The sequence below is a fragment of the Erpetoichthys calabaricus genome, chromosome 2 (genome assembly GCF_900747795.2).
Source record: "Erpetoichthys calabaricus chromosome 2, fErpCal1.3, whole genome shotgun sequence".
In the NCBI taxonomy this organism is placed as follows: Eukaryota; Metazoa; Chordata; class Cladistia; order Polypteriformes; family Polypteridae; genus Erpetoichthys; species Erpetoichthys calabaricus.
In genome coordinates this window covers 98,518,484-98,544,656 of record NC_041395.2, presented here as the reverse complement: position 1 = coordinate 98,544,656, position 26,173 = coordinate 98,518,484, and the positions used below count along the sequence as shown (strand labels likewise).

Sequence of the window (26,173 nt, the reverse complement as noted above, 5' to 3'; positions counted from 1 at the left end):
TTTCAAATAAACCTTTACACTGTGCCACACACTTTATTGTTTGCTTTCTATTTGCATCATCTACACCTTCACACTATTCTATATCTCATTCATACATCACGCTCTTTGTCATTCCCAACACCAGGGGTTGGCGAGCGAAGCGAGCAGGGGGCGGAGCCCCCTAGTATACTGTATGTTTGAAAGTGCCTTACTCTGTGGTATATCTAGGTGAATCAATGTACCACGTGGGCAAACAGTAGTCCCACAGTCTCTGATGTAACATGTTGCCTGTAAGTTAATTGTAGGCTAACAGAATAAGAAAACAAAATACCTTCATTATCTTGAAATTAAGCTGTGCTAATGAATACAACAAGCTTCCATGCATAATCCAGTTTAATGTTGCATTATGCAGCACAAAAAATGGAGCCAACTTCAGACAGAGCACCAATCCACCACAGATCACACTTATACAAACATACACCAAAGTACCCAATGTGCTCTGCCATTTTCAAGTTAATAATTATTCTTTCAGTAAGAAGAAAAATCAAAATAGCCAGAGAAAATACACAAACAACAGAACATACACATTCTACATAGACAGTAAATTCAACGATTCCCTGCTTTAGAGTTTTCCAAGTAACAAATCTGTCTTATCTATACTGATAAAAGGCAAAGCCCTCACTGACTCACTCATCACTAATTCTCCAACTTCCCGTGTAGGCAGAAGGCTGAAATTTGGCAGGCTCGTTCCTTATAGCTTACTTACAAAAGTTAAGCAGGTTTCATTTCGAAATTCTACATGTAACGGTCAAAACAGTCGACAACGTCCGCCATGTTAAACTTTCTTATTTATGGCCCCATCTTCACGAAATTTGGTAGGTGGCTTTCCTGCGCTAACCGAAACCGATGTACGTACTTATTTTGGTGGTATGACGCCACTGTCAGCCGCCATATTGAACTTTCCAGTGGTCTTTGTTACTTATGGGCCCGTCTTCAAGAAATTTGGTACGCGGGTTCCCAACGCTAACTGAATCCTACTTACGTAAATATATACGTCCATAGCCTGCAGCTCGGTCGCCGTGTGAGGTGGCGTTAGGTCCCCCATCCCCACGCCTCCCACGTAGTTGGCTGCCTGCCTATATAAGGCCGTCCGTCACTCCGGTCTCTTCATTCCCTTCCTTGCTTTGCCACAGTATTCATGTCTCCCTGCTGATAACTGCAGTCTTTTTATTTAATCCATGGCTTCTCCGCTGTTTTATTGTTCGTTTATTACGATTATAGTTATTGTGTAGGTATTTTAGACTTAGTTTACATTGTTCAGGTACCCATTTCCTTTATCGTTCCAACCGTACCCCCATTAACATGTCTATCGAGGTGATCACCATCGATCAAAGAACTGTCACTTACTGAGTGGTTTCCATGCCCGGAGATGGCGACTGCCTTTTCCATTCTCTGTGTTACATATTGCACGGCCATATCAGGCTCACTCTTGATATCCGGAGGAACATTATGTCTTATGTATTGAATGACTGGGACAGGTTCAACGTGTGGACTGATGACGGTACAGGAGATAATTATACTACACAGGAGCACTATAAGAGTGAAATGCTTAAGCCCTTCACCTATGGTTCTGCATGTGACTTGATGGCTGAATTGTTCGGTTGTCGCTTTCAAGTGTACCGAAATGGCAAAATATTTTACACCTTTGGACAACCGCCAATGCCTCTTAAACATCTTAGATTCACAGGTGATGATTTGAGTAGTGGACACTTTGATGTTTATGAATGTTTAAACTCTCAAAAGCTGGATGCGAAGTTATCGATGAAACCCATTTCAATTCAAACGCCTCCAATTTCCAGTAAGGCTCTGCTTCGCGATGACAATAAGTCTCAGGGACAGACCATACAAAAGGCTGGCATTGATTTGTGGCAAGATTGCTTTCACATGGCCAACTATACGTTGCATGCTCAAGAGTAAGCTCAGCGCACAGCTTGGTCATATTACAACCGGAGGGCCGAACTGACAACGTGGTATACAAAGAGATCCTTAACAAATAATTATTGTTATATTTTCCCTCAGTTTAAAAAGGTTTACTTTTCTTCTTAATAAAAATTTTAAAGCAGTACTTCACCGCTGCAAAGCGCGGGTATTTTGCTAGTTTAACAATATGTCTTGTTTTTGGATAATCCTTACTTTTATGGAATACTGAGGTCAGACAATCTGAAATAGAACTTTTACTGTTATATTGAGGACAACTCTAATATAATAAGAGTTACATCATCATAATCATAAATCTATGAAAAGTGAAGGGCAGGAGGTTACATTGCCATCCATATTCCAAAGATTAAAATCCTGCAGATGTACATATTGCAGCAGATGTGCAGCAAAACAAAAAATGTGGCTCTCTGCCATCTCTCTAATATCACATCATTATTAGACTGCAGCAGTTGCCCAAGAAGCCCAGATATGAGTGTACATAGCCATTCATGGTGGAAAACGTCAGTGGCAGGTTACTCAACCAGAACAAGAGTTGACAGCTTTAACAAATTGAATTATATGCCAGTAATTATCTATTTCCTTTCACATTTCATTTATCCATGCAGCCATTTCCTAACACTCATATACAGGTTGGGGTGGCAGAGCACTAGATTCAGAAATACATAAACACAAGAGGTGCCACAAATCCACAAATTAATCTTACTCATTAATCTTCACTTTAATGTGTATATTGCAAGATGTCAATTTGGCATAGTGCAGAAAGAACTATATTAGTGTCTACTAACCTCTTCACCATGGGTGTACCTCCAATATCCCAGCTGTACTGTGACACAAAACAAAGTTGCCAGGCAGAAGTAGCCCTGAAGGGACAAAGAGACATAGAAACATGTGAGACACATATTAAATGAAACAATGTTCTTCCATGGTTATTTAATTTTAACCCAAAAAGATTGGGACTTGCAACCTAAGAACTTACAGAAAACAATGGGAGACCATTTAGTTCTTCAAGCTCTGGTGGTTAATGCTAAATTATCCCAATAAAAACTGCCATGTAGATTGCCACAAACAGGGATCACTATGCTAGTAGCCCTTGTGTAAAGAATAATGTCAAGGAGGTCTTGACATAAAAAAAGGTTATTTATTACCAGAGGGGGATAAACACAAGGAAAATACAAGACACAAATAAATAAACAAGAAATAAGAACTCTTTTCCCTCTCTCTCGTATCTGGACTGTTCCCCAAACTTGGACTTTACTTCTGGCCATACCCACTTCTTACCCTGCAAACTTCACTTATGGGATCAGCACCAACCTTCTTCAGTGTACTCCAGGTGACAGCGCAGCCCTGAAGATTCTGTTCGCCATAAAGGGCCAGGTCTCCAAGGTGGTGATTGGGAATCAAGTGGCATCTAGCACTGAGAAGCTGTTGATATTTCTGTCATTTTCTCCTTGGCCTTACTCTCTTTATATGAGAAGGAAGATGTGTTCCTGGCAGCTGCTGCCCCCTAGCTTTCTAAGTGAACTTCCAAGGGAATTCTGCAAGCTGACGCCTGAGTTTCCTATTACCCGTTTATGTTTGAGTACCCCTGTCCATATCTCTTTTACAGCAGCATCCTGTATGGAATTAGGATACACCTTTCTTGGCAATGCATGTTTCCCACTCCTTCCTAAGGCCTTGCAGAGCCCCGTCTCAGCTGTATGGCAGCATTTCCTTCCTGTCATTCTCATCAACTGGGCCATAACATATAATGAAAAATTTCTTTAGAGCAGTTGTTCCCAAGTTCAATCCTGGGGGCCCATAGTGGCTGCATGCTTTTGTTCCAACTAATGTAAGTAGCAGGCAGGATTATTTGACATCCCATCCAGGATGGGAATGGGACCCTTATACAGACTGGAGAACAAAACAAAGGAACAGTGGGGAAAGGCTCCAATTTTTAAATATGTTTACCCCCCATTAACTAGATGACGGCATCCCAAGACCTCAGCAACCATGTGGACACCTGCAGGGCATGATGGGAGCAGCAGTGCCTTGAGTCAGCCCTGCTAAGAGCCACCAAGAGGTGCTGCTTGGATTCACAATCCCTATTTTTCTGGACTTCCACTTGACTCAGAAGTGCTTTCATCAGACTAGGAAGGAAGTACTCCCAGGTCAGGCATAAAAGGAAGCCATCCAACCTCCTCCAATGAAGTCAGAAATGAGAGAAAGGAAGGCAACACTTACTGGATGGCGGTGGACAGAGAAGAGAAGAGAAGAATAATTTGACTGGAATTTTGCTTGTGCAACCTTTCAAGAAAACTTTGTGAGATATTTTTATAATATTATTTTGAACCCATGACTGTATTTGTGTTGGTTGTATCCAATGTTTGGGGTTTGGTGGCGCCCCCTATCTGTCACACTACTTTCACAATCAGTGAGTCATTTTACCTCTAACTGATCTCATTAATTATTTGGTCTTCTTCTCTTCACTTATTCTGCATTCAGAAAGGTCCAGTAGTGTTAAAAAATATTAAGGTTATGGCTATTGCGTAAAACATAATTTTCATAATAATTCACCCTTTTCTATGGTGTTTGCATCTATAATAGTATTTTGCATATAACAATTAATGGCAAGCTGAGTAGATACTATTGGAGAGAAAAAAATGTATATATTAGCATAAATAGCATATTAACATAAATAACCATAAAAGTAATTAATAGCTTCTGAAGCATTAGATTTAGCATGAATTAGAATGTCAAGCAAATAGTTAAATAAAAGACATTAGCCATATTGCATTATTTTTAAGCTTGGAGCAGAATTACCAATTTGGGAAAGGAAGGATAGAACAGGAAGAGAATGACGTGTAGAAACTGCCCGAGGACAAACACAAGGGGGAATAAGAAAAAACACCTGTTGAGTGATACCAAAAACAAAATGTGGAAAAAATGGTCCTGGTAGGCACGTGAGAAACCAGCTGGAATAGTGAGTCAGCAGAAACAGCAAAGGCACTGATACAACGAGGTCAAGATGATGTAATGTATGCAAAGTAAAATATTAGTGTATTCATGTATTAGTATAAATAAATATAGAGAAATATATAAGCATTAACCTTAGTGCAGGTATTAATGCAAGTCAGGTCTGCCACGCAAATAATTAAGTAAAAGTACATGCTATATTTCTTTTTAATTAAAGCTTAGCTTCAGCCGCTAAATAAAAAATAGCTTGAAGGCCAAGGGAAAGGGACGTGATAAGAGAGTGACCAAATGTGGAAGAAGGAACATCTGCCCAGCCGAAGACCAATCAAAAATAAGCAAAACAGAAACTAAAAATGAACAACAGACAAGTAAAAGTACCAGAGGCCAGATACAGGGGAGTCAGGAGATAATAATGGTTCCCATGGGAACTCGAGGTACAGGCTGGGGAGGTGCAGAAAGGAGTCAGAGAAAAGCAGCAAATGAGTTAATTTGAGCAAAGTCAGAATGATAAGAAATTACTATATACAGTAACTTTTGAGTACGGAACTGTTCAGGGCTCAGCTCAATTTGGCCGTATTGGGTTGAGTCTGTGCTATTATTATTGTTATTTTATTGCAATAAAACTATAGTCTCTGTTTGCCTATCCTCTGAGTCTCCTAATAGCCTTCATTTCAGGTAAAAGCCTTTTGGTGACAATTTTTCGTCACAACAATACATGGGCAAATGACTCTCTGAAACGCTGCAGTTACTTTAGTGTCACACTGACAAGCCTGGTCATCAGTAAGTAACAGCTTAAATATCCACAACACCTGGAAAAGTAGTATAAAATGATGTGATGAAAATGTTAAAGACAAGGATTATAAAAAAAAAAAACTCTAAATGTATCACACATAAATATTTGGTGCATTCTGATTAAAACAAAATAGCAAGTCCAGTTTTTAAATTTCTGGATTGACACCAAAACATAGACATTGCATAAATAATGCAGTAATTCAATTAAAAGCAGAAACTGGTAGGAACACTTACTGCCACTGTAGATTCCTGAGGACTGAACTTCAAAATCACTGCTTTAGAGAAAACATTTTATCTGACTGTAAAAATGCTCAGCATTTCTTTGTTTTTGATCTCTCCATCCAATTATTAACTGAACCAGATTAATCGTATTAAAGGACTGTGAATAGGCTGGCACGTATCCTAAAAGTACTACGGAAAAAGAAAGCAAATAATTCAAAGCATATACAGTAGAATGCAATGGGAGATGTGCAAAAAGATGTGTCAGAAGCTAATAATACTGGTCTGAACATTCTTGAGTTTCAGAATTGTGCCTTCCACAGCGCTTGTGATTCCCTTACTTGTAGAAGAAGGCCTCTGCATTTTCTCGTAGGGTGTGGTCAGCAGTGCAGTCCCACCAGCTGTCCGTCTGAATTAAGAAAACATGAGTCATCGAGTTTGGAATGGCATGCAGAAGTGAGCAGGAACTCCATTTATAATCCAAATGGATTTCTCATTACAGATTGTGACGTTCTGTAAATAATAGATCAGCATACTAAACCTACAGAGAAAAAACATTATGGCTAATGTTGCAGCAGTGTGGTGTGAGTTACTCACTGTAAGTAATTGTCCTCCTGCAGCTGGGTAAAGACCCAAGAGGGATTTGGCACGGGGAAATTGAAACTGCAACTGCACACACTGGCGCCTTCGTTTATTTTGATGCAACCCAGATTGTGATAGGCAAGGCATTAGGGTTTGTCAAACGTTTGTATAGCACACCATAGCTTTGTGTGAGAGCCACAAACAGAGAGCTCATGAATGACTTTAAGAGGTGCTGGGAAATTTCGTTTTCTGTGAAACAAGTAAATACTAATGGGCATCAGTGGTTTTATAAGGATCTCCATTCATATCCCTGTATAGTAACTAAAAGGCCCTGAGTTTAAAAATGTTCAGATTTATGACTGGGTGATATATGTGCTGTCTGTCTAAAAGATTTGTTCTTTGCATTCTCCCTGAGTCTGAAGGACTGGTGTTCCATTTACCCCTCAGCCTTTTTGTGCTGCAGGCTTCGTATTTCTTCTACCAAATATGATTTGCCCGAAAGCCTTTCTGTGTCCACCAGTCTTAGGACCCTGAATCCTATGAGCCTCAAATGACAGCAATGAAAAGATCACCATTTGTTGTTCAATGCCTAGGAGTGGGAAGGCGGTCAGGGGCACCTCAACTGTGACTTTGCCTGTTATAACTGATCACCCAGAGCTTTGTTGGCTGTTAACTGAAATTTTTGTTTTCCTCTCCCATTTTCAACTGGCTATATCTCAATTCTAATGTACTTTTATCATCATGACTGCTTTATACTGACCACTGAAAATTGGTTTATATTAATCAATTAAATGACTTGGTTTTTCATTTAATTTAAAAGATTTTTATCTTAATGTGTATTCTGTAAATGTATCAATTTTAATTTGCGATTCATACATTAGAGTTGTAAATACATGCAAGCGCTCTGATCATATACTGAATGAAGTGTGGTACATAAAAATACACTGAATTTAAAACTGACCTAGCACCTGGCAGGGAGAAGAGTTTAACACAACTGTGGATGAGAAGAGGGTGTATAGCAGTACAATTTATGAAGATTTATACAGACAGGACTCTACAACTAGTGTAAAAACTGATTCATTTAAAACATATTGATGCTATGGAACATCAACTTGAAACCCCTGGATGACCTTAAAGGAAAATGAATACTTCACATAAGACACAGTTGTTTTGTAAAATGGCAGGGCCTGAATAAACTGAATAAAACATATATATATATTAGAACAAAATATCGCAATAACACAGAAGTAAACTCCCTATGATTTGGTCTTTTTTGCAGTTTATGTGGTTAGACCTTTCATCTCCTTCCTTCTGTAATTAATGATCAATATCCTCTTAGAAGGAAAGTCATATTTGCGAGGCTTCAGAATTATCTCGTGATTGGAAAAGATGATGTTAGCAATTCTGTAAATAATTTTCATTCACTGTACTTCCTTTATTCAATCAAGTGAAAACCAAAAGAAAAACTTTCTTAGCCACGTACAGGAAGATTAGCAGAAATGTGAGCTATTGGGGAAAACCATGCGTAAATGAAGTAACACATGTCACCAGATAAATGCTGACTACAATACGACTGAAATTTCCTGCACACTAGGTCACAGTTAACAGCCTCCTGCATTCCAGAAAATGGTCGGCCCTCCGCCAGATGTGATTCAAAAGAAGGGGATGGTTTGCCACCTAGTGGCTGCATCTGGGCTCTAATAAGTAAATGTGTCTACAAAGAATGCAGGGGTATTTCCTAAAAATAGGAGCATGTGTATAAAATAACAGTGTCTCCTCAAGAAAAATGTGACAGGAACATAATCTGGCTGAATAAGCCAAAAAAAGGTATCATATTAGAAGTTTCTTCAGTAGGATGAAAAGAATAAATTAAGGAATAAACTAGCAAATATTACCCCACTTGGCACTAAAGATACTACAGAACACTAAAGTTTTCAATCAATTCTCACTCATACACCCATTGGGATTAATAAAGTATCTATCTATCTATCTATCTATCTATCTATCTATCTATCTATCTATCTATCTATCTATCTATCTATCTATCTATCTATCTATCTATCTATCTATCTATCTATCTATCTATCTATCTACACACTTTGGCTGCAATAGCTTTTGCCAGCAAGTTAGTGTCCCTCATCTTCTAACATCAGATCAGCAGGGAGCAGCCACTGATGCCCAAAGCAGAAGTTCACTTTTGGAACAGCTACAGGGTCAACTGCAAAGTTGGTAAATGTTATAAAAAGCTCTGGGTCCATCCCCGAAATTTATCATTTCTTTCCACTTTATCTGGAGTGGTTTCTCTTGTTAACTGTAGGAGATAATACAGATGCTTTACTATCTAATGTATGATTGCCTATAGATGACCATACAACCAACCATTCAGTTAGATAGTGATTTAATACAAATGAACACCATTCCAAGATGCTGTACAAGTACAGGGCTATAGTGTTGCTGTTAATAAAATCAGCAATCATGGTATTTAAAGCCCAATGCTCACTACAGTTTATCAGAAAATTAGGACAATCTAGACAAGAAAAGGCCATTCAGGCCAAAGTAGCTCGCCAGTCCTATCCCCTTAATTCCTCTAAAAAAACATCGGGTTTTGCTTTAAAAGTCCCTAAAGTTTTATTATCTACCTCACTACTTGGTAGCTTATTCCAAGTGTCTATGGTTCTCTGTGTAAAGAAAGGCTTCCTAATGTTTGTGCGAAATTTACCCTTAACATGTTTCCAATTGTGTCCCTGTGTTCTTTGATGAACTCATTTTAAAATAAGTCTCGATCCACTGTACTAATTCCCTTCAAAATTGTAAATACTTATATCATGTCTCCTCTTAATCTTCTTTAACTTAAACTTAAAAGACTCAGCTCTTTTAATCTTTCTTCTTTAATCTTGCTCTTCTCTGGACCTTTTCTAGCTCTGCTATGTCCTTTTTGTAACCTGAAGACCAAAACTGCACACAGCACTCCAGATGAGACATCACCAGTGTGTTATAAAGTTTGAGCATAACCTCCTTGGACTTGTACTACACACCTCATGCTATATAACCTAACATTCTGTTAGCCTTCTTAATGGCTTCTCAACACTGTCTGAAAGTTGGTAGTGTTGCGTCTATTGCAACTCCTAAGTGTTTCTCAAAAGTTGTACTTTCGATTTTCAGACATCCCATTCTGTATTCACACCAGACATTTTTACTTCCTATGTGTGTAATACTTTACATTTCCTGACATTAAATTTCATCTGCCACAAATATGCCGAAGCCTGTATGCTGTCCAAGTCCCTCTGTAATGATTTAACGGATTCCAGATTATCTGACAATCCACCTATCTTGGTATCATCTGCAAACTTAACCTGCTTCTTACTTATATTCCTATTGTGACAGATAGGGGGCGCTATCGCTCCCTTGAACCCTTGGACCAGACGCCAGACACCAGATAAAAGTCCAGTTATTATTTATTTTATAACAATAATGTGCACCAAGCACCCTCCACTCCACAATACTCATAAATAAACAATACACAATAAATTAATAATCAATCCTACACTCCCAGACGCGTTGTCACCCTTCCTCCCGACTCAGCTCCCCCATCTGGGATTTCCCACAGTCCTTTATAGTCCTTGACCATGAAGTGCTTCTGATCCCTCAGTCCATGTGATTATCCAGCACTTCCGGGTCAGGTGAAAACTCTCCTTCTTCATCCCGGAAGTACGTCATTTCCTCTGTCACTGTGAATCGAAACTCCATTGTCCATGATCTCCTGCTGGCATTCGGGGCACCTCCATGCTGCAGGGTGGGCTCCATCTGGCGGTCTGGGGGTACTGGCTGGGATGAATGGCCGGCCATATCCCACCCTATCTAAATCATTTATATATTTATCAAAAATAGCAGCAGCCCTAACACTAACCCCTGTGGATCATCACTCTTAACTTCAGCCAATTCTGATGAGGCTCCTCACACTCTCTGCTTCCTGTGTCTCAACCAATTCTGAACCCTGAAACATCACCCTGAACTCCCACTTCTCTTAGTTTGATGCCCAACCTCTAAATATAAATAATATCATATGCTCCATTTTGATCGTATCTTTTTGATGCTTCCTCATAGAATTCCAGCATGTCAGTAAAACACGACCTCCCTCTTCTGATCCCATGCTGACTATTCAGTAAAACTGCTGTCCTTGCCAGGTGTTGCTCAATCTTATCCTTAATAATTCTTTCCATTAATTTTCCAGTGATGCACGTTAAGGTTATTGGCATATAGTTGCTTGGATCTGCCTGGTCACCCTTTTTGTATAACGGGATAATATTTGCCATTTTCCAGTCCTTTCAAATTTCTCCAGTGCGTAGTGACTATCTAAAAATATGTACTAAGGATTTATATATGTACTCAGTAACCTCCTTAAGCACTCGAGAGTAAATATTATCTGGTCCTGGACATTTGTTTGATTTCAGCCTATTTAATCTGAGCAGTACTTCTCCCTCTATACTTTCTAAATTACTCAGTACCTCCATATTAGTCCTTTTCACCGCTGGGAGGCTATCCATTTCCTCACATGTGAAGACTTCAGAAAAATGATAGTTTAGAGCATCTGCTATTTTACATTCTGCATTTTTTAATTCCACTTTAAATATTCCTGGTGCACTTCACGTCCTTGACTGTTGTTTTACTACTAAAATACTGAAAGAGTCTCTTTGGCCTTATCTGCTATATTCCTCTCTAATTGTCTTTTAGCCTCCCTAATATCTTTCTTAATTGTTGCCCTCATGTTCTCATAAGCCCTATGATTCACATTGGAGTTATTATTAATTTCCCTTATGTCCTTCTATGTTTCTCACAAATGCTCTTTAATTTGTATTGTGTGTTGCATTTATATTTCCTGATTTCAGTATTTTTCAACTGAATATCAGACATCTTTGAGAAATAAACATCAGAAAATATTAAGATATCTGTTGCCACAATTTGTAAAAATATACAAAGTTCTGAACCTATCTAGTGGGAATCTATTAGAGGAAATTAAAGTGTAGCCCAAGAGAGGCTTTGCTCCGATGCTCCTGGTGTTCTCCTAACTTTTAGTAGGACAGGGAGTCTGGTTCTGCGTGTGTGCTATTTTAAATTGTGTGATCAGGGATAATACCTCCACCAGGAGGCTCACAAAGAAACCAGCTACCATGGTTAGGTAAAAATCCTAGTACCTGTGAAGGACTGTCACACTCTTAAAAATAATGGCTCTTTAATGGCATTTTATGGTTCCTTACTGGGTTCTGTGGTTCTTTATAGAACCATTGCTTGACAAAACACCATTTTATCTTAGGAAGGGTTCTCTGCATATGAAGTTGGTTCTTTGTTCTTTGACATTGAAAAATTAAGAATGCCTGGACTTAGGCTGTGTTATTGTAAACAAGAGTCATTTTAAAATCATTAATTCTTGGTATTGTACAAAACGGTTAGCATTTATCCATGGTTATTCACTTTACGGAGCCTGTTACAGATCTAAAAAAATAAAAGGTTCTTTCCTGAGCCTTTATGTGGATGGGTATTTTGGGAACCAGAAATGATTCCCCTGTGGCATCGCTGTGAAGAGCCACTCTGGCACCTTTATTTCTAAGAGTTCTAAGAAGTGTTTACTATTAGTATTCCTTGGTCAGTGACTTTCTATTTCCCAGAACTGTTAAAATAAAAAAACCTTTATTTGGTACTACCTGTTTTCTGGTGTTCTTTGTACCAGTATGTTCTAGGTCCCTTTTAAGTACTTGTTAAGGGTGCTAATACAGGGTGGCCCATATTTATGTATACGACGTTTCACAGGCTGTAGCATTTAAACAACTGCGTGAAAAGTATTTAAAATGGCATCACTGTGTAGCCTGAGAATGGGAGTAACAAAGTGCTAGACCAGGCAACCCCTGCTGTGTTTGAATACAGAATGCCGGCGAATCAATTGTCGTTAGAGCAGCGCGTACGTTGTGTACATTTATACTCTGCAACAAACAACTATGAGGTGGTGAAACGGAGGATGGCAGTTGAGTTTGGTGGCAGTGGCCCTAGTGTGCTAATCATCGCAAGAATAAACACAAAATTTGACATCAGCGGTACTGTTTTGCAAGTGAAGAGAACAGGTAGGCCCAGGAGTGTGCGTACCGATGCCAACACAGTTCTTGTGGCCAATGCCTTTCAGAGTTGGGTTCTTCTTTGGGCATGTATTGATCTGGATGGCACATTGGATGACCATGCCATGGAGAACAGGGGATGAAAAAACATTTAAGGTTCTTAATGTTCATGTTCCACTATGTTACTTGATAATAACATTGGTAGTTTCCTGACAATAATGCCTCTTAAATCATATACATAAATATGATATGATAATATGATATGTACTTGTCCAAAAACTGCTACCATCATTTACATTAATGGAATAAATAGATTGAATTCAAATGCTTCTAAAGAAATGCAAAAACAGGGAGACACATACCATTGCCAGATGCCGCCGGGACTCTTGGATCAGACCTGCAGTGCATACCATGCCAGCAAATGTAAGAACCATGCTGACAGCCAGTCCTCCATATAGAGCTAAAAGAAGAAGATCAGTAGAAAGTATGAGAGTGAGCAAAAGTAGAATTACAAAACTGCAGAGGGGGTATTTTATGAGAATCACATTCCATCTATTTTCCACTTACTTCAGTGCTACTTTGGCCAATGTGATAAGATTCTAGTATACCATAAGCTAACCGCTCAAGCTTCCTTGGTCATGAGTTCCTTCATAACTTTGCTTTTTCTATTACAAGTCCTCAGAACTGACTGTCACTGAAACACAATAAAATCCATGTTCACATTACATCTGCATGCTGCATTGACCAAGGCCACACTAGCCAACTCATGCTGGGAATTACCTTGTGCTTTCTGGCAAATATGAGCTCCTACATCTTTTCTCCGTGGATGGTGCTTGCTGTACTTCATAATTACATACCCAACACCGCAAAACACTTCTTTCCTTCTAGAGAAACACTATGCCTAGACACTATGATCTATGCCTAGATCTTCTCATATTGTAGAGTTCCTCACTTCAAGAAACCTATTGCTCAGTCCCAATGCAAACATCTTAGAACAAGAAAAATCAGAGATGGTTCAAAATTAATAAAAACTAAAATAAGCTTAAGATGCTAATTTATTTATTTAAATATTTTTACATTAACCATTACACATTTACAACTATTGCCAATAATGCAAAAGTATCATGGGGGCAAAAACATTAAGTTTGCATTTGGGTGGTGAAGTAATTATCCATCCTCACCAATTCAGGCGATTCTAATGAGCTAAAGGGAAAGCAGCTTGATGTTAAGCATATCCATTGGAAATGACCATATTGTGTGTATAGTTATAAAACCCAACAAGAGCTATATAGCCTGTGAGAGAATTTTCCATTTTAAAAATAGTGCCATAAAAAATGGGCGAAAAGTAATAGTTTGTTCATATTGCATGACGATCGATTCTCTGTCTATATTTCAAGTTTTTTTGTTCACGTTGCATATTTTAACTATTAAACGGCACGCCAGGCTCATAAGCAAATGTGTGCACATTAAAAGTAAATTCAAATTCAAATTCAACATGTGGAATGTTGGACAGATGATTTGATTATGCGAGTGAAAGCAAAAGGGGTATCAGTGGTATACCTAATAATAGCTCTACTTACATAGGTAACAATGTAAAAACTAATTAGGAATTAGTATGAAAATAAATAACAGAGAGAGGTTCGGTGCATGCACTGATACAGTGCTTTGCAAATAAAATAAATATAACATCAAAAACATATTTATGCCATAAATGATTGCAACATTTCTACCATAACTGCAACATGAGGGCTGCAGAGCTAATAAACTAATACAAATCTTGGCATAACTAATGGCATGAGTAACTGCTTACAACAAGCACTGTCCTAATGCCAGGCTCATAGGCACTATTCATAATGTATAAGTCTTTGCAGTATTTAAAAATGATACTAATGCTCAAGCCATCGTTATTTATGCCAGTCTATCCATTCACTTTATGGATCATTAATATCAAGTACTGTATCACATCAAGTTGGAACCTATCCCAGCAGCATCATGTGCAACACTGGAACCAGCCCTGCAAGGTGGTGCCAATCTATCATAAGGTACACTCAAGTACATTATACTGTAGCTGCCAATCAAGCTAACTGCATGTCTTTGGACAAGAGAGGAGAGAGGAGTCTCAGGAGGAAGCCCATATGAGCACCGAGAGATCAGAGTCAAAACAACACCACTTGCTGCAACGATGTGCTGTCAGAAATACCAATAACATTCTTCATATTAACACCAAAACATATTTCCACCAAAAATGTTATGCTGTAATTGCAGCACCATGAAAACAATCTGTTATTTAAATACACAAAGTAACATTTAACTACACTATAGTAATTACCATTAAAGCCAAATAAACAATAGGAGCAATGCAATAGTAATGCAAACTCGGAGTTGCAAGAAATTTGGCAGATTACATTTTAAGGTATTTCCAGCTTATAGCCCCAACTTAATTTTAAAAGATGGATGTCTTTGGATCAGAATGCAAAAGTGTGTAAAGTCACATGGTTAAGAAATTGAAAAGCATGAGATAAAAGTGGTTGTAGTGTTAAAATGACTGTTTTATATTTAGTTGTTCATTTTCATTAATTGACTAACTGCCGTCAATAGTAAGCACAAGAACAATGAATCCCTACTTTTGTTTTTATCACCATTTCCTCAATCATCTGCACTGATTGTGTCCAATGCAATGCTATAACAACCATATATACTTTTTAAGTTCAAGTTTTTTAGCATATAGTGTGACACTAGGGGTCGCTGTTGACCCGTAAAACCCACAGACAACACGCCCAAACACTAGGTAAACGTCCCAGTAAAATTTTTAATTATTATAATAATGTGCACAAAGCACCTCCGCTTCCACAATACTCAATACAATCAATCAATAATCACAATAATAATACAATAAATCACTCCTCCACCCCCAGCAGCTCTGTCACTCTTCCTCCCAACTCCGGCTCTCCTGCTGGATTTCCCACAGTCCTTTAAATAGTCCTTGACCTGGAAGTGCTCCTGTCCTTCAGTCCACGTGATTCCATAGCACTTCCGGGTCAGATAAAGAGTTATATTTTTCTTCAGCCCGGAAGTACTTCAGTTCTTCTGTCCCCGTGACTTGGAAAATAAAAATCCCCTTGTCTTCCTGCAGCATCCCACGGTGGCCCCCAGGGTTGCCAACAGGGCTGTGAAACCGAACTCCATCTCCCATGGTGCCCTGCGGGAATCCTGGATACTTGTATGCTGCAGGGGAGACGCCATCTAGCGGCCTGGATGTGTCGGCTGGGATGAGTTGCCGGCCGTCCATCACAATAGTAAAATGAAAATCTTAAGGCACCATCAGATTTCATCATTTTTCCAGTATTTCTCAGGTTCTGGCTTTATTTTTAAATGTTAGTGAGTGGGGTGCAGTCATGGCATGCTGCTGTCACTGTCACTTGTGTGGCTTGATATGCAAGTGAACCAGTCAGATTGGTATGTGATAGTCTGTGATTTTGTCTTAAGTCAGTTGTGAGATCTGTGGGTGCGAGAGCTGACAAATAATGAGAGCTAACTTGGAAGTACAATAAGAGAAATAAGGAATGTGGCTGTTTTGGACCACAAAAAATACAACACAAGCTCTTTCGTTTGTCATACCACAACAAAATGTTTAAGATAAATTCAATGCTGAGCTTGCACATGAACATTTCCATACCTGGAGAACATTCGTACCTGCACCAATGTTGTCAGGTAGGACATTAACTGGCTGTCAGCATGTGGTGAGCTTGTGAACCATGCTGGAAAGTCCTCATCAAGGCATGTCATTTCTCATAACCTGCTATTTTTAGTCAAGTAATCTGACATCCTCAAGGCGATGAGATTTAGCAACTGCAGATGCAAAGTTTGACATTCTCTCTGACTAAAAGTCATGTAATGTGCTGCCAGCTTGAAGAAATAGCGTCAGGTTTAAGTATGAAGACCAAAATCAGATTTTGTACCTAATATAATATTGTTTACCAAAACAGCCATATCTTCAGAATAACAAATGATTAGCCAACAGCATTTTAAACTGCAAAGATGTTTTTGAGCTAGTATTATACTTTTTGTTTCAATTTGAATTAAGTTACTAATACCAGTACTCATAGTGAAGGATAGTCATCCTCTCTGAAAAGAAATTGTTTAACATGCTGCTGGCTTTAAATACATATCTCCCATGAACCAGTGACAGTAGTACAATTCCAATAAAAGACATGAAATATATATACAATTTCAAATATTGACTATAATAAAAATTTGCATTACATATATGTGCAGATGAGCTGCTAGATTATTAGTTACACCAATCTAGAAGCATGTCATGCCTCCTTTGGTCTTCAGCAGGAATCTTTCTGGGCATTAATTAGTTCATTAAGAAGCTGGATATATTGCTTAGGAAAACATTCACCACATCATCACAGTGCCACCACTAGCCAGTATATTGACACCAAAACATGGATGCCTGCATGGACTCATTTTCATCGATTCAGATCCTTTCATTGGCATGGTGCAAAAGGCACCAGGATTCACACAGCAAAGCAACTTTTTCCCACACCTCACCAGTCTGTTTTTGATGCTGCTGTGCCCACTGGACATTTATATTTTTTCTGACAATATCGGCAGTCAACACGGCCTTTGGCTGCTGCAGACCACTGGAGAAAAAGTTCAAAGATCAATGCATTCTAAGATGACTTGATGAATTCAAATGTTATTTGCCTGGTGGTGGCCAGTCTGTTCACTTGTATGATCCCCACCAGTCACCTTTGACCAAATATGATCAACAAGTTATTTTTATCCAGAGGTTCACGTATATCACTATTAGGTTTTTGGTAGTTTTTTGCTTCTTACACTATTCTGTGTAAACCCTTGAAACTGTTGTGTATTGAAGGCCATAATGACAGCCATTTAGAAGATAATAAAACCAATGTGCCTAGTGCCAATACTTACTTAATTGTTCGTAACTTTTGTGAAATTTACATTTAAATAAGTGCATTCAATGTATACATTTGGAATCTTTTAAATATTATTAGTGAAATGAACATTAATTAAACTGCACGCAACACGTAGAATAGATTGGGGATTAACGTCATTTAATATGTGCTTGGCCTCACACTTTATACAGTCACAATGGTTTGGCTTGAATTTGTTTGTTTTTGTGCTTGTTCTTTTAACAAGCTTCAGTAAAGTGTTCTTTGTGAACTCCTGTGCTCCACTTGTTAAACCTCTGAAATACATTTGTCTTATGTTTTCTTGTTTTTGCCATTTCACACCTGTCAATCTCTGAACTATTGTGAGATATCGGCATAGGCAAGAGATAAATGTTTGGCAAGATTTGATGTTTTCAAATGCTTTGCTAAGAGAATCCTTGTAATACCATGCCATGTTCAAAGTCACTAAGCTCACTCACTTTGCTCATTCCAATGCTCATTTGAACACCACTAGGAAAGCTGGTCTGCTTTATGTATACCACACACTGCTATCATCTGTAGGAATGTAGAGTTTTTGTGAAGGTGGGGTTGTATGTTTTACATAATAAACTAAAACCTTAGTATATACATATACTATTTATAAAACACACCATGTATATACATGAATGATCTTGCAGTTGTCAGTACAACAGAATTCTGCATATGGCAATAATTATACTGGGGCAAAGATGTTGTCATACTACATGAATTAGTCCCATCATGACCATGATTCAAAGCAAAAGACTTAAGGGATATTAACATATCATTACTTCACAATTGCATGTACACACACTGTACATTTTTCCTATTACTTTTTACATAACCAATAACCTGTTGGTGATAATCTCTTCAAACTTGCCATATAATTAATGTAAATGTTTGGCTTTTGAAATCCTAATGACTTCTACTCTCAGTTTCATGCTTATAGCATTTGTTGGAGTCTACAAGATGCTCAAGTCATTCAGTTGTTAAGTGCAAAGAAGGAAGCCCAAGTATTAATGTGAGTGGCTAGGAAAAGACTGTGAGATGATCATGAGAGACAGAGAGTGTAGTAAAAGCCAGAATCTCAAGAGAAAGCTGATGAGTAAAGCACAAGAGATAAAACAAACATAAAGAAAAAGGAAAGAAGAAAAACTACTATAACCAGCCACTAGGCCCACTTAAATAGAAAGGTAGCTATCACTAAGAAAAGTTTTTGACAGTATTTTATTCACTGAGTGATAACGACAGCAACGAACATGGTACATGTAACAGCACCTAAAGATAATGTCAAAGCAAACAAAAAAAAAATAAGGCAGTAAACACAATAAAAGGTTTTAGCATTATTTTTACCCATAAAATAAAGACCTAAAATTGATGTATGATATTTAACACACATGGAAGTGTGTGTGTCTGTCTGGCCCAGAAGTGAGAGGTGGAGGCGGAGTAAGGGCTCCACCTCCAAGGAAACAGAAAACTAAACATCTACACGTGGAAGTGTGTGTGTCTGTTTGTCCGGCCTGGAAGTGAGAGGCTACTACAGCATGAAGCTCACAAAGCCGGCAAGTTGGCCCCAAGTTAACGTGTTGGAAGAAGAAAGCGACTCTGTTGCCAAAGTAAAACCGCCAATAAATGAGAGAAACTCTTATGCAAGCGAGACGAGCACATCGGTAAAATGAAACCTAGGAGAGAGATGCCCAGAATAGTTCCTTTCAATTACCTGACATTTCTACATTTCAATTTTTTTTCTGACGATTTCAATAGTTTCTAGGACCCCATGCTTTTTATAGCAAGGGCTTAAACCGCACATATAATATAAAAAGAGACTTCTTTCAAGACAAGACTTTTCTTAAGATGCTGGTTTCTGGTCGTTTACATTAGAGCATATTTATTAGAGATAGTTGAGTTTTGAAAGAAATGACAGTACTAAATCCATGCCTTACATTTAATAATTAAAATAATGGTCTACTGTACATCTATGAATTTCATTGAGTGGTTCCATTTCTTAGCTCTTCACATATATGCAAGGCAAAGTTACTCTTCCTTCTTTTCACCCAAGAAGTGCCATTTGTAGACCCACTTAGTGACTTCACCTTTGACATTCCATTCATCCATGTTTTATTTTATTTTTGAAAGCAAAGTCTCAGCGAGCCAGAGGATGAATTAAACCCCAAAGTGAAGAGCCAGGACATTCTAGGACAAGCTCATATACACTTCTACACACCATGCTAATTAATCTGACATACATATTTCAAGTGAGAGTCCTCTAATAAAAGCTCACATGAAGACAGATGAATATAAGCTCGACAGACTGTGCCCTGACCAGGAACTGAACCCTGGTCCTGAAACCATTCTGCCACTATATTTTTGCTTCAGACTTTTGCTGCTTGATGAAATTTCATTGCAATAGGCTGGCGGGCAGTCCAGGGCTGCTTTTTACTTTCTACTTTAATGCCACTGGGGTTTGGCTGCAACCCCTCAAATGGTTTAAAAGGAAGTTTTATAAAACTTTATACATTTTCAGAGGAATATGAGTGGAACTATATAAAGACCTGAAAGCACATTTATTAAAAATTTCTAAAATCATTGCAATTGCTTTGTATTGTCTGTGGAATGCCACTCTTATGTTTTCAGGATCATATATGTTATGTTTTACTTCATTTGGACTCACAATTTTAAAAGAATAATTTTTTAAATAAAATGTTATACATGGGCAATAACATCAATCGGCTCAATCATAAAACCAATCTAAATCTGACCCAAAAGCTCATTGTATGTTGTGATGTACACTTATTGTTTTAATCCATTCTTCAAAAGGAGCTTAAGTGGTACAGTCTTGTTCAGATTTGAGAAAGTGACGTGTGCAATCAACACTTATTGATATCAATGCATGGTTACTATTGCTAAGAAACACGTTCTAAATTTGTCAATAAGGCATGTCCTTTGGTAGATACAGGCTCAACATTGTTGGTGACTGGCAGCCATGAAGGACCATTGATGATATCTGAGGGATTTTTCTTAAGTTGGGCACTTTTGTTCTAGAGCAGCATTTTGGCACAGCACTCTGAACTGCTGACTCATCAATCCAGTGTCCTGAGTTTGAATTCCATGCCTGGATGCCCTCTGTGCTAAATTTAGAAAATTACAGAATGATTACAAGGTCAGAACAAAAAAATTAAAACAAGCGTTTTAACGGACCCGTGATTTCTGAAATATTTTTAAAAAAAAGGATAAGATGAATATACGTACTTACGAATTTTTAGATTGAGGTCTTATGGTGGGCTGGCGCCCTGCCCAGGGTTTGTTTCCTGCCTTGCACCCTGTGTTGGCTGGGATTGGCTCCAGCAGACCACCGTGACCCTGTGGTTAGGATATAGCAGGTTGGATAATGGATGGATAGATGGATAGACTGAGGTCTTTAAAGTCATGAATGCATACTAATTTTTGTTTAGTTTTATATGTTTTGTTCTTCAATACCAGCTTCCATCATAAAAATGCTGAATATAATATCATCTTGTAATTGGTCATATCTATTTACCAATTTTGCTAAAGTGGTGCAGTGGTTGGCACTGCTGCATCACTGATCGAGTGTTCAGGGTTTAAATCATAGTTTTCGTGTAGATCTTGCATATTCTTCCAGTGTTTTTGTGAGTTTTCTCCAGATATGACAGATTTCCTCCTACACCCCCAAAGACATATGCATTGTTAAATGGTAAATCTAAATTTGCTCCAAATGGCTGTGTAAGTGAGTGTGTTCTAAGTTGGAATTGGCACATCAGGCACATTAGAGGCATCAACAACTCACACTGGCCAAATTATATTCACCACATTGGGATACGGAAGAATAGTCACAGTATGTAAAGAAAAACTGACGTAAACACATGGCCAGCCAGTAAACTCTATGCAGATTTTGTTCCATTAGCTCCACAAAGTTCATGGCATGCAAAGCCCCCAAGTACTTAAATAAGGCTTAAAAATAGCTTGTTGGCCCTGTGGGTTTATTAGTCTTCATTTTGTCAAATGCATGAAGCATATCTGGCTCTCCTGTTTTGAAATCTACAGACTCCAAGCTTGTTTTTGTTTATATGAGGTATTCCATTTATTTCTTCTTTTACAAATATGTGAATGAAGTATTATGTAGTGGTGGTAAAGATAAAGCAAGGTAAGGTTGTAACCAGAAGAGCAGAAATATAGTAAACTAAGCCCAGGATCTAAGACAGAAAATCATAAAGACAGAAAGAAGTGAGAAGATCAAAAGCCAGAAAAATTCACTTGACTGTGCCAAAATGAACTTGAATGTACTCATAAATCATAGTCAGGCAAATAAAAGATTATGAACTAACAAACAGAATACTGAATCTTTAAAGCTGAATCCTCAATCTAGGACAACCAGGAAATGCACAATGCAGGTCGTTATTCCTTTGACTTGCTGATGCCACATTCAACACACTTCTTTTTGACCTTTCCTTAGTAACCAAGAATAAAGTCCCAAAAATAGAGGCACCCATTAATAAAATACAATATAGCACCATGGGAGAATTTTGAAAAATACTAGCATAAGTAAAAATGCATTGAAACCAAAAATAAATGTGACCATGGGAATAATGGGTCTCAGAAATCCCAAAATTATGCTTCAATTATTTTTAGAGCTGCAGTAATCATTTACAAATATTAAAAGTGACAGTCATGACAAATGATTCACACCGGGTAAGGTCTGACTTTGGACTGTTATTCGTTCTAATTCATAGTAATCACATAGATTTTGGTATAGTCAGTAAAATTTACAGATTACACTAACAATCAAGACATAGCAAGTACTGAGTAGGCAACAAAAACAATCTATCTATTTAAAATGAGAAAACATCCGGCGTCCTACATCCATGCCCAGGTGAAATGTTGTTCAGCATCCGCAAGACGGCTACAATGTCTGATGAAGAAAGGCAACAAGACACACAAAGAAAGAGGGACGTAAGGCCTAACATATCTGGCCAGAAAAGGTTCCTAAATGCACACTGTGATCAAAAACAGGTGGACATACCATTGTGCGCATTTTAATTAAGGGGTGTTTCGCTATGTTAGTTCATGATGATCTGGACAATCTTCAAAATGGAGAAATCATTTAGAAATGCAACATAATGTAGAAATAGTTCAAAGCATTATTTTCAAGCGAAAGGAATATTTATTACAGATAAAAAAAATGGGAGACTCAGTCCTACAGGAAAAGAAACCCTGCCAAGGAATTATGATTTTACAATAACGTGGCTATTATAAATTTCCTGATAAAATGACAAATACAAACAATTATTTTCTTTGTTTCTAGAGACAAATAAATTAATTGAGGAAACAACACAAATATAGATTTCAGAAACACAAAAATCTTTTTTTTTTTTTGTTTGTTTCCAAAAACGAAACCAAAATCTTAAACTTGTAGTTTAAAATACTTAGTCAAGTGTGAGTTACTTAGTAAGTGTGTGTGAGTGTATGGCCCGCATTATCCAGGGATACTTTCGATGCTGTCTGACTCAACATTAAAATTTTGTTAAGTGTGTTAAGAAAATGTATGGCTGGATAAACACTTACAAGACATACTGTACTAAGAATATTAAACTGAAAGTAAAGCATATGATTAAACAAACTATTTTAAAAACACTTGCATACCTGACATAACTAGTAAGTATAAACAACACAATTTAATATTTGAGAAAGATACACCTTGGCTTGAAATGGATTAGCAATTAATAACACAGTAACAACAATATTTATTTATATAGAACATTTTTATAAAAATGATATAGCTCAAAGTGCTTTACAGGATGAAGAAAGAGAAAAAAGACAAATATAACAATGAAAGTAGGCAATACTTATTAATATAGAATAAAAGTAAGGTCCGATGGCCAGGGAGGACAGAAAAAACAAAAAAGAGTGTGACTAGTAAGACTAGAAAAACATTGTACGCTGCCATAATTTACTGTACTTTAGATGCCAATAGTACTAAAATTGAGCAGCTTTTGTTCAACAAATGTGTCATAACAAACATTAAATATTATAATAGGTACTGTAAATCGGAAAAATGTTTAAGTCAATAAGTGTGAAAGTCCACATCATTATCTATTTGATTATGTGGCAGAAGCAGAAAATAGAGCTATGCATTTGGCCTTCTAATACAATAGAAAACAGCAGGGAGCACCTGCTGATGTAAACTGAACGTTAGAACATCATAACAGACTAAACAAGGGCAGGCCATTCAGCCGATCAAAGCTCACCAGTCCTATCCGCTTAATTCGTGCAAAAATAACATCAAGTCTAACTTTGAATGTCCCTAAAGTCCTTCTGTTTACCGCACTACTTGGTAACTTATTCCATGTGTCTATGGTTCTCTGTGCAAAGAAAAAACCTGTTGGCTTAGGTCTTACTTTTAGGTAATAATACTAACAGTAATGGCGGTTCTTTAGCTATCACGTGGACTACAGTCAGTACTGGTCCTAATGCTGCAGTGCTTACACCAATAGCAATGTATCTGCCAATATAAAGCTACATTTTAGCGTCATCTTACAGCTTGATTTTAAATGAAAACAATTAAACGTTACCACTATGCAGCCTGCCTCCAAACCTCAAGATTGTTTTCAGAACCTATTCTGACAGGTAATATCACACTAACAGCAATTCAGGACGTGATGGAGTAAGTCTCTGACAGTATAACAGGCCCCTTAAATGTGGCCTGGTATTATTAACACCTACATGGAAAAGATAAATAACTATTATTATTATTATTATCATTACCTGTGGAATGAATTCCTTTGAATTTGTTGTTCGGCAGGTACACATTCTGGAGGACAGTGAAGTGATCATCAAAGTGGATCCGTAGAGAAACTGAGAAAATCACAATCCCTAACAGCTGAAAAGAGAAAGAAGAGCAGAAAGTACATGAGATGGTTCAGTGACTCAAGAAGAAAGAGCAAGCTGTATATGTTCTAATAAGACAAAGGGGAGATGTGCATTGTCATGAATCACATTTTTACATTTTCATGATTGGCAATGGTGCTTCAGCTAATTTGATTAGTTGGATTACTATAATTTTCTAAGAGCTAAATGTTCTCAAGTGTGAAACAACAACGGAAGCTGATTGTGTGAGCTGAAATTTTCATTCACTCTCAATCTCCTTGCCCTGTTAAGAGCTGTAGTGGTAACATACTGAGATAACCAAACCAAACTGCTCTGTCTCCTAAAGCAGTCTTTAGGCAGTTCTTACAGATTTCTAGGCATTCCCTAAATGTTAAATGACTTTGCTGTGCAAAGAGGAAGACTAATAAAAACATTTCATACGTGTCTCTTACCACTCTATTGGACTAACTGTACAAAACATTCATTTCATTCCACAAGAAATGTAATGCAGCCTAGCACTAGTAAGTGTTGCTACCTCATTTCTGTCTGTGTGACAGTGTCTTCATCATGTCTGAAGGGCCAGTTTTCTTTAACATTGCATAGCCCTATGCGTTAAATTAACCAATAACTTTAAATTGTCCATATTGTGTGTATTATTTTGTTAACTGATATCCCATTCAAGGTGGGTTCATGCTATATGTCTGTGCTTCTATGATGAGCTGCAAATTCTAATAACCCTTTAGTGGTCTAAGTAGAATTACGGGATGAATTAACTTTTGCAGTTTAGAATCACCAGTTTACCTAACCAGCAGGGAGGAAAAATTGAAACACAGAGAGAATGTGCAAACTACACATAGACAATGACTAGGCACAGGATTCAAACCTAGGATACTGGATTTGTGAGACAAAGGTTCAAACCACCAGACCATCATGCTGCCTCTATCATTAATGTAGTGCTTCCAAAATATGGTCATGATTGGAGTGCCAGTACTTTGTAACATACACCATGCATTCATAGTTGTCTATGTGAAAAAGTAATTCCTAACATCTGTCCATCCATCTTCCTAAACTGTGTGTATGAAATGAATCCTGAACCAACTTTAATCTAGTCTCCTTTTATAATTTTAAACACTGCTGTGAGGCCACCTTTTAATCACCACCTTCTTAATGTGAAAGGTCTCAGCTTCTTTAGTCTTTCCTCATACTTCACACCCCTCAGAGATCTGGAATCATTCTAGTGGCTCTTCTTTGGATATTCATTAACTCAGCTAAGCTGAATCCTCATAACAACAGTAGAGCTTGCCACCGTATTCTAGCACACTTGTCCAGCAAACACAGAACCTCTTACACAAACAAGGCACACTTTCACAACATATTCCTGTAACTGAGCTTCTAGAGGAGACAGACAGCATTGCTTCTTACATGGGAAGACAGGCCACATAAATAATGAGATGGAAGAAAGGCACGATTTTTATATTTACCGTGATGAACAAGTTGTTTATCAAAAGGTAGGTTTTCGCCACTCGCACCCAAAACTGTATCTGCATTGCTACCCAGATGGCTCCGTAGCTCCTGCGTGTGAGCAGTGACACTTTAGGTCTGTCTGTTTCTTCTGACAAGCTTTTCTTATCTTATTTAGCAGCCTTCCCTCGCTTCACCACAAAGGGCTTCTGGGAATAAGTGGCCCCTGTTGTAAAAACTGACACAAGAAAGGAAATGGCA

General features: G+C 37.9%; 1 protein-coding gene across 4 annotated transcripts in view; it reads right to left on the bottom strand.

Annotated features, from left to right (window-relative positions):
* The window catches only part of LOC114646167 (tetraspanin-32-like), a 97,750-nt gene extending 71,577 nt beyond the window's left edge, over nucleotides 1-26,173 (bottom strand). Inside the window, exons 1-4 of one of the 4 annotated variants that reach the window (XM_051923209.1) lie at nucleotides 25,933-26,173; nucleotides 24,350-24,464; nucleotides 12,989-13,086; nucleotides 2,763-2,837 (exon numbers count right to left, since the gene is read on the bottom strand). In XM_051923209.1, coding sequence (XP_051779169.1) covers nucleotides 2,763-2,837; nucleotides 12,989-13,086; nucleotides 24,350-24,464; nucleotides 25,933-25,998 — 354 coding nt within the window. In that variant the 5' untranslated portion in view covers nucleotides 25,999-26,173. The remainder of the gene's footprint in view (nucleotides 1-2,762; nucleotides 2,838-12,988; nucleotides 13,087-24,349; nucleotides 24,465-25,932) is intronic. The other 3 variants (XM_051923208.1, XM_028794194.2, XM_028794193.2) reach the window with 3 other exon arrangements.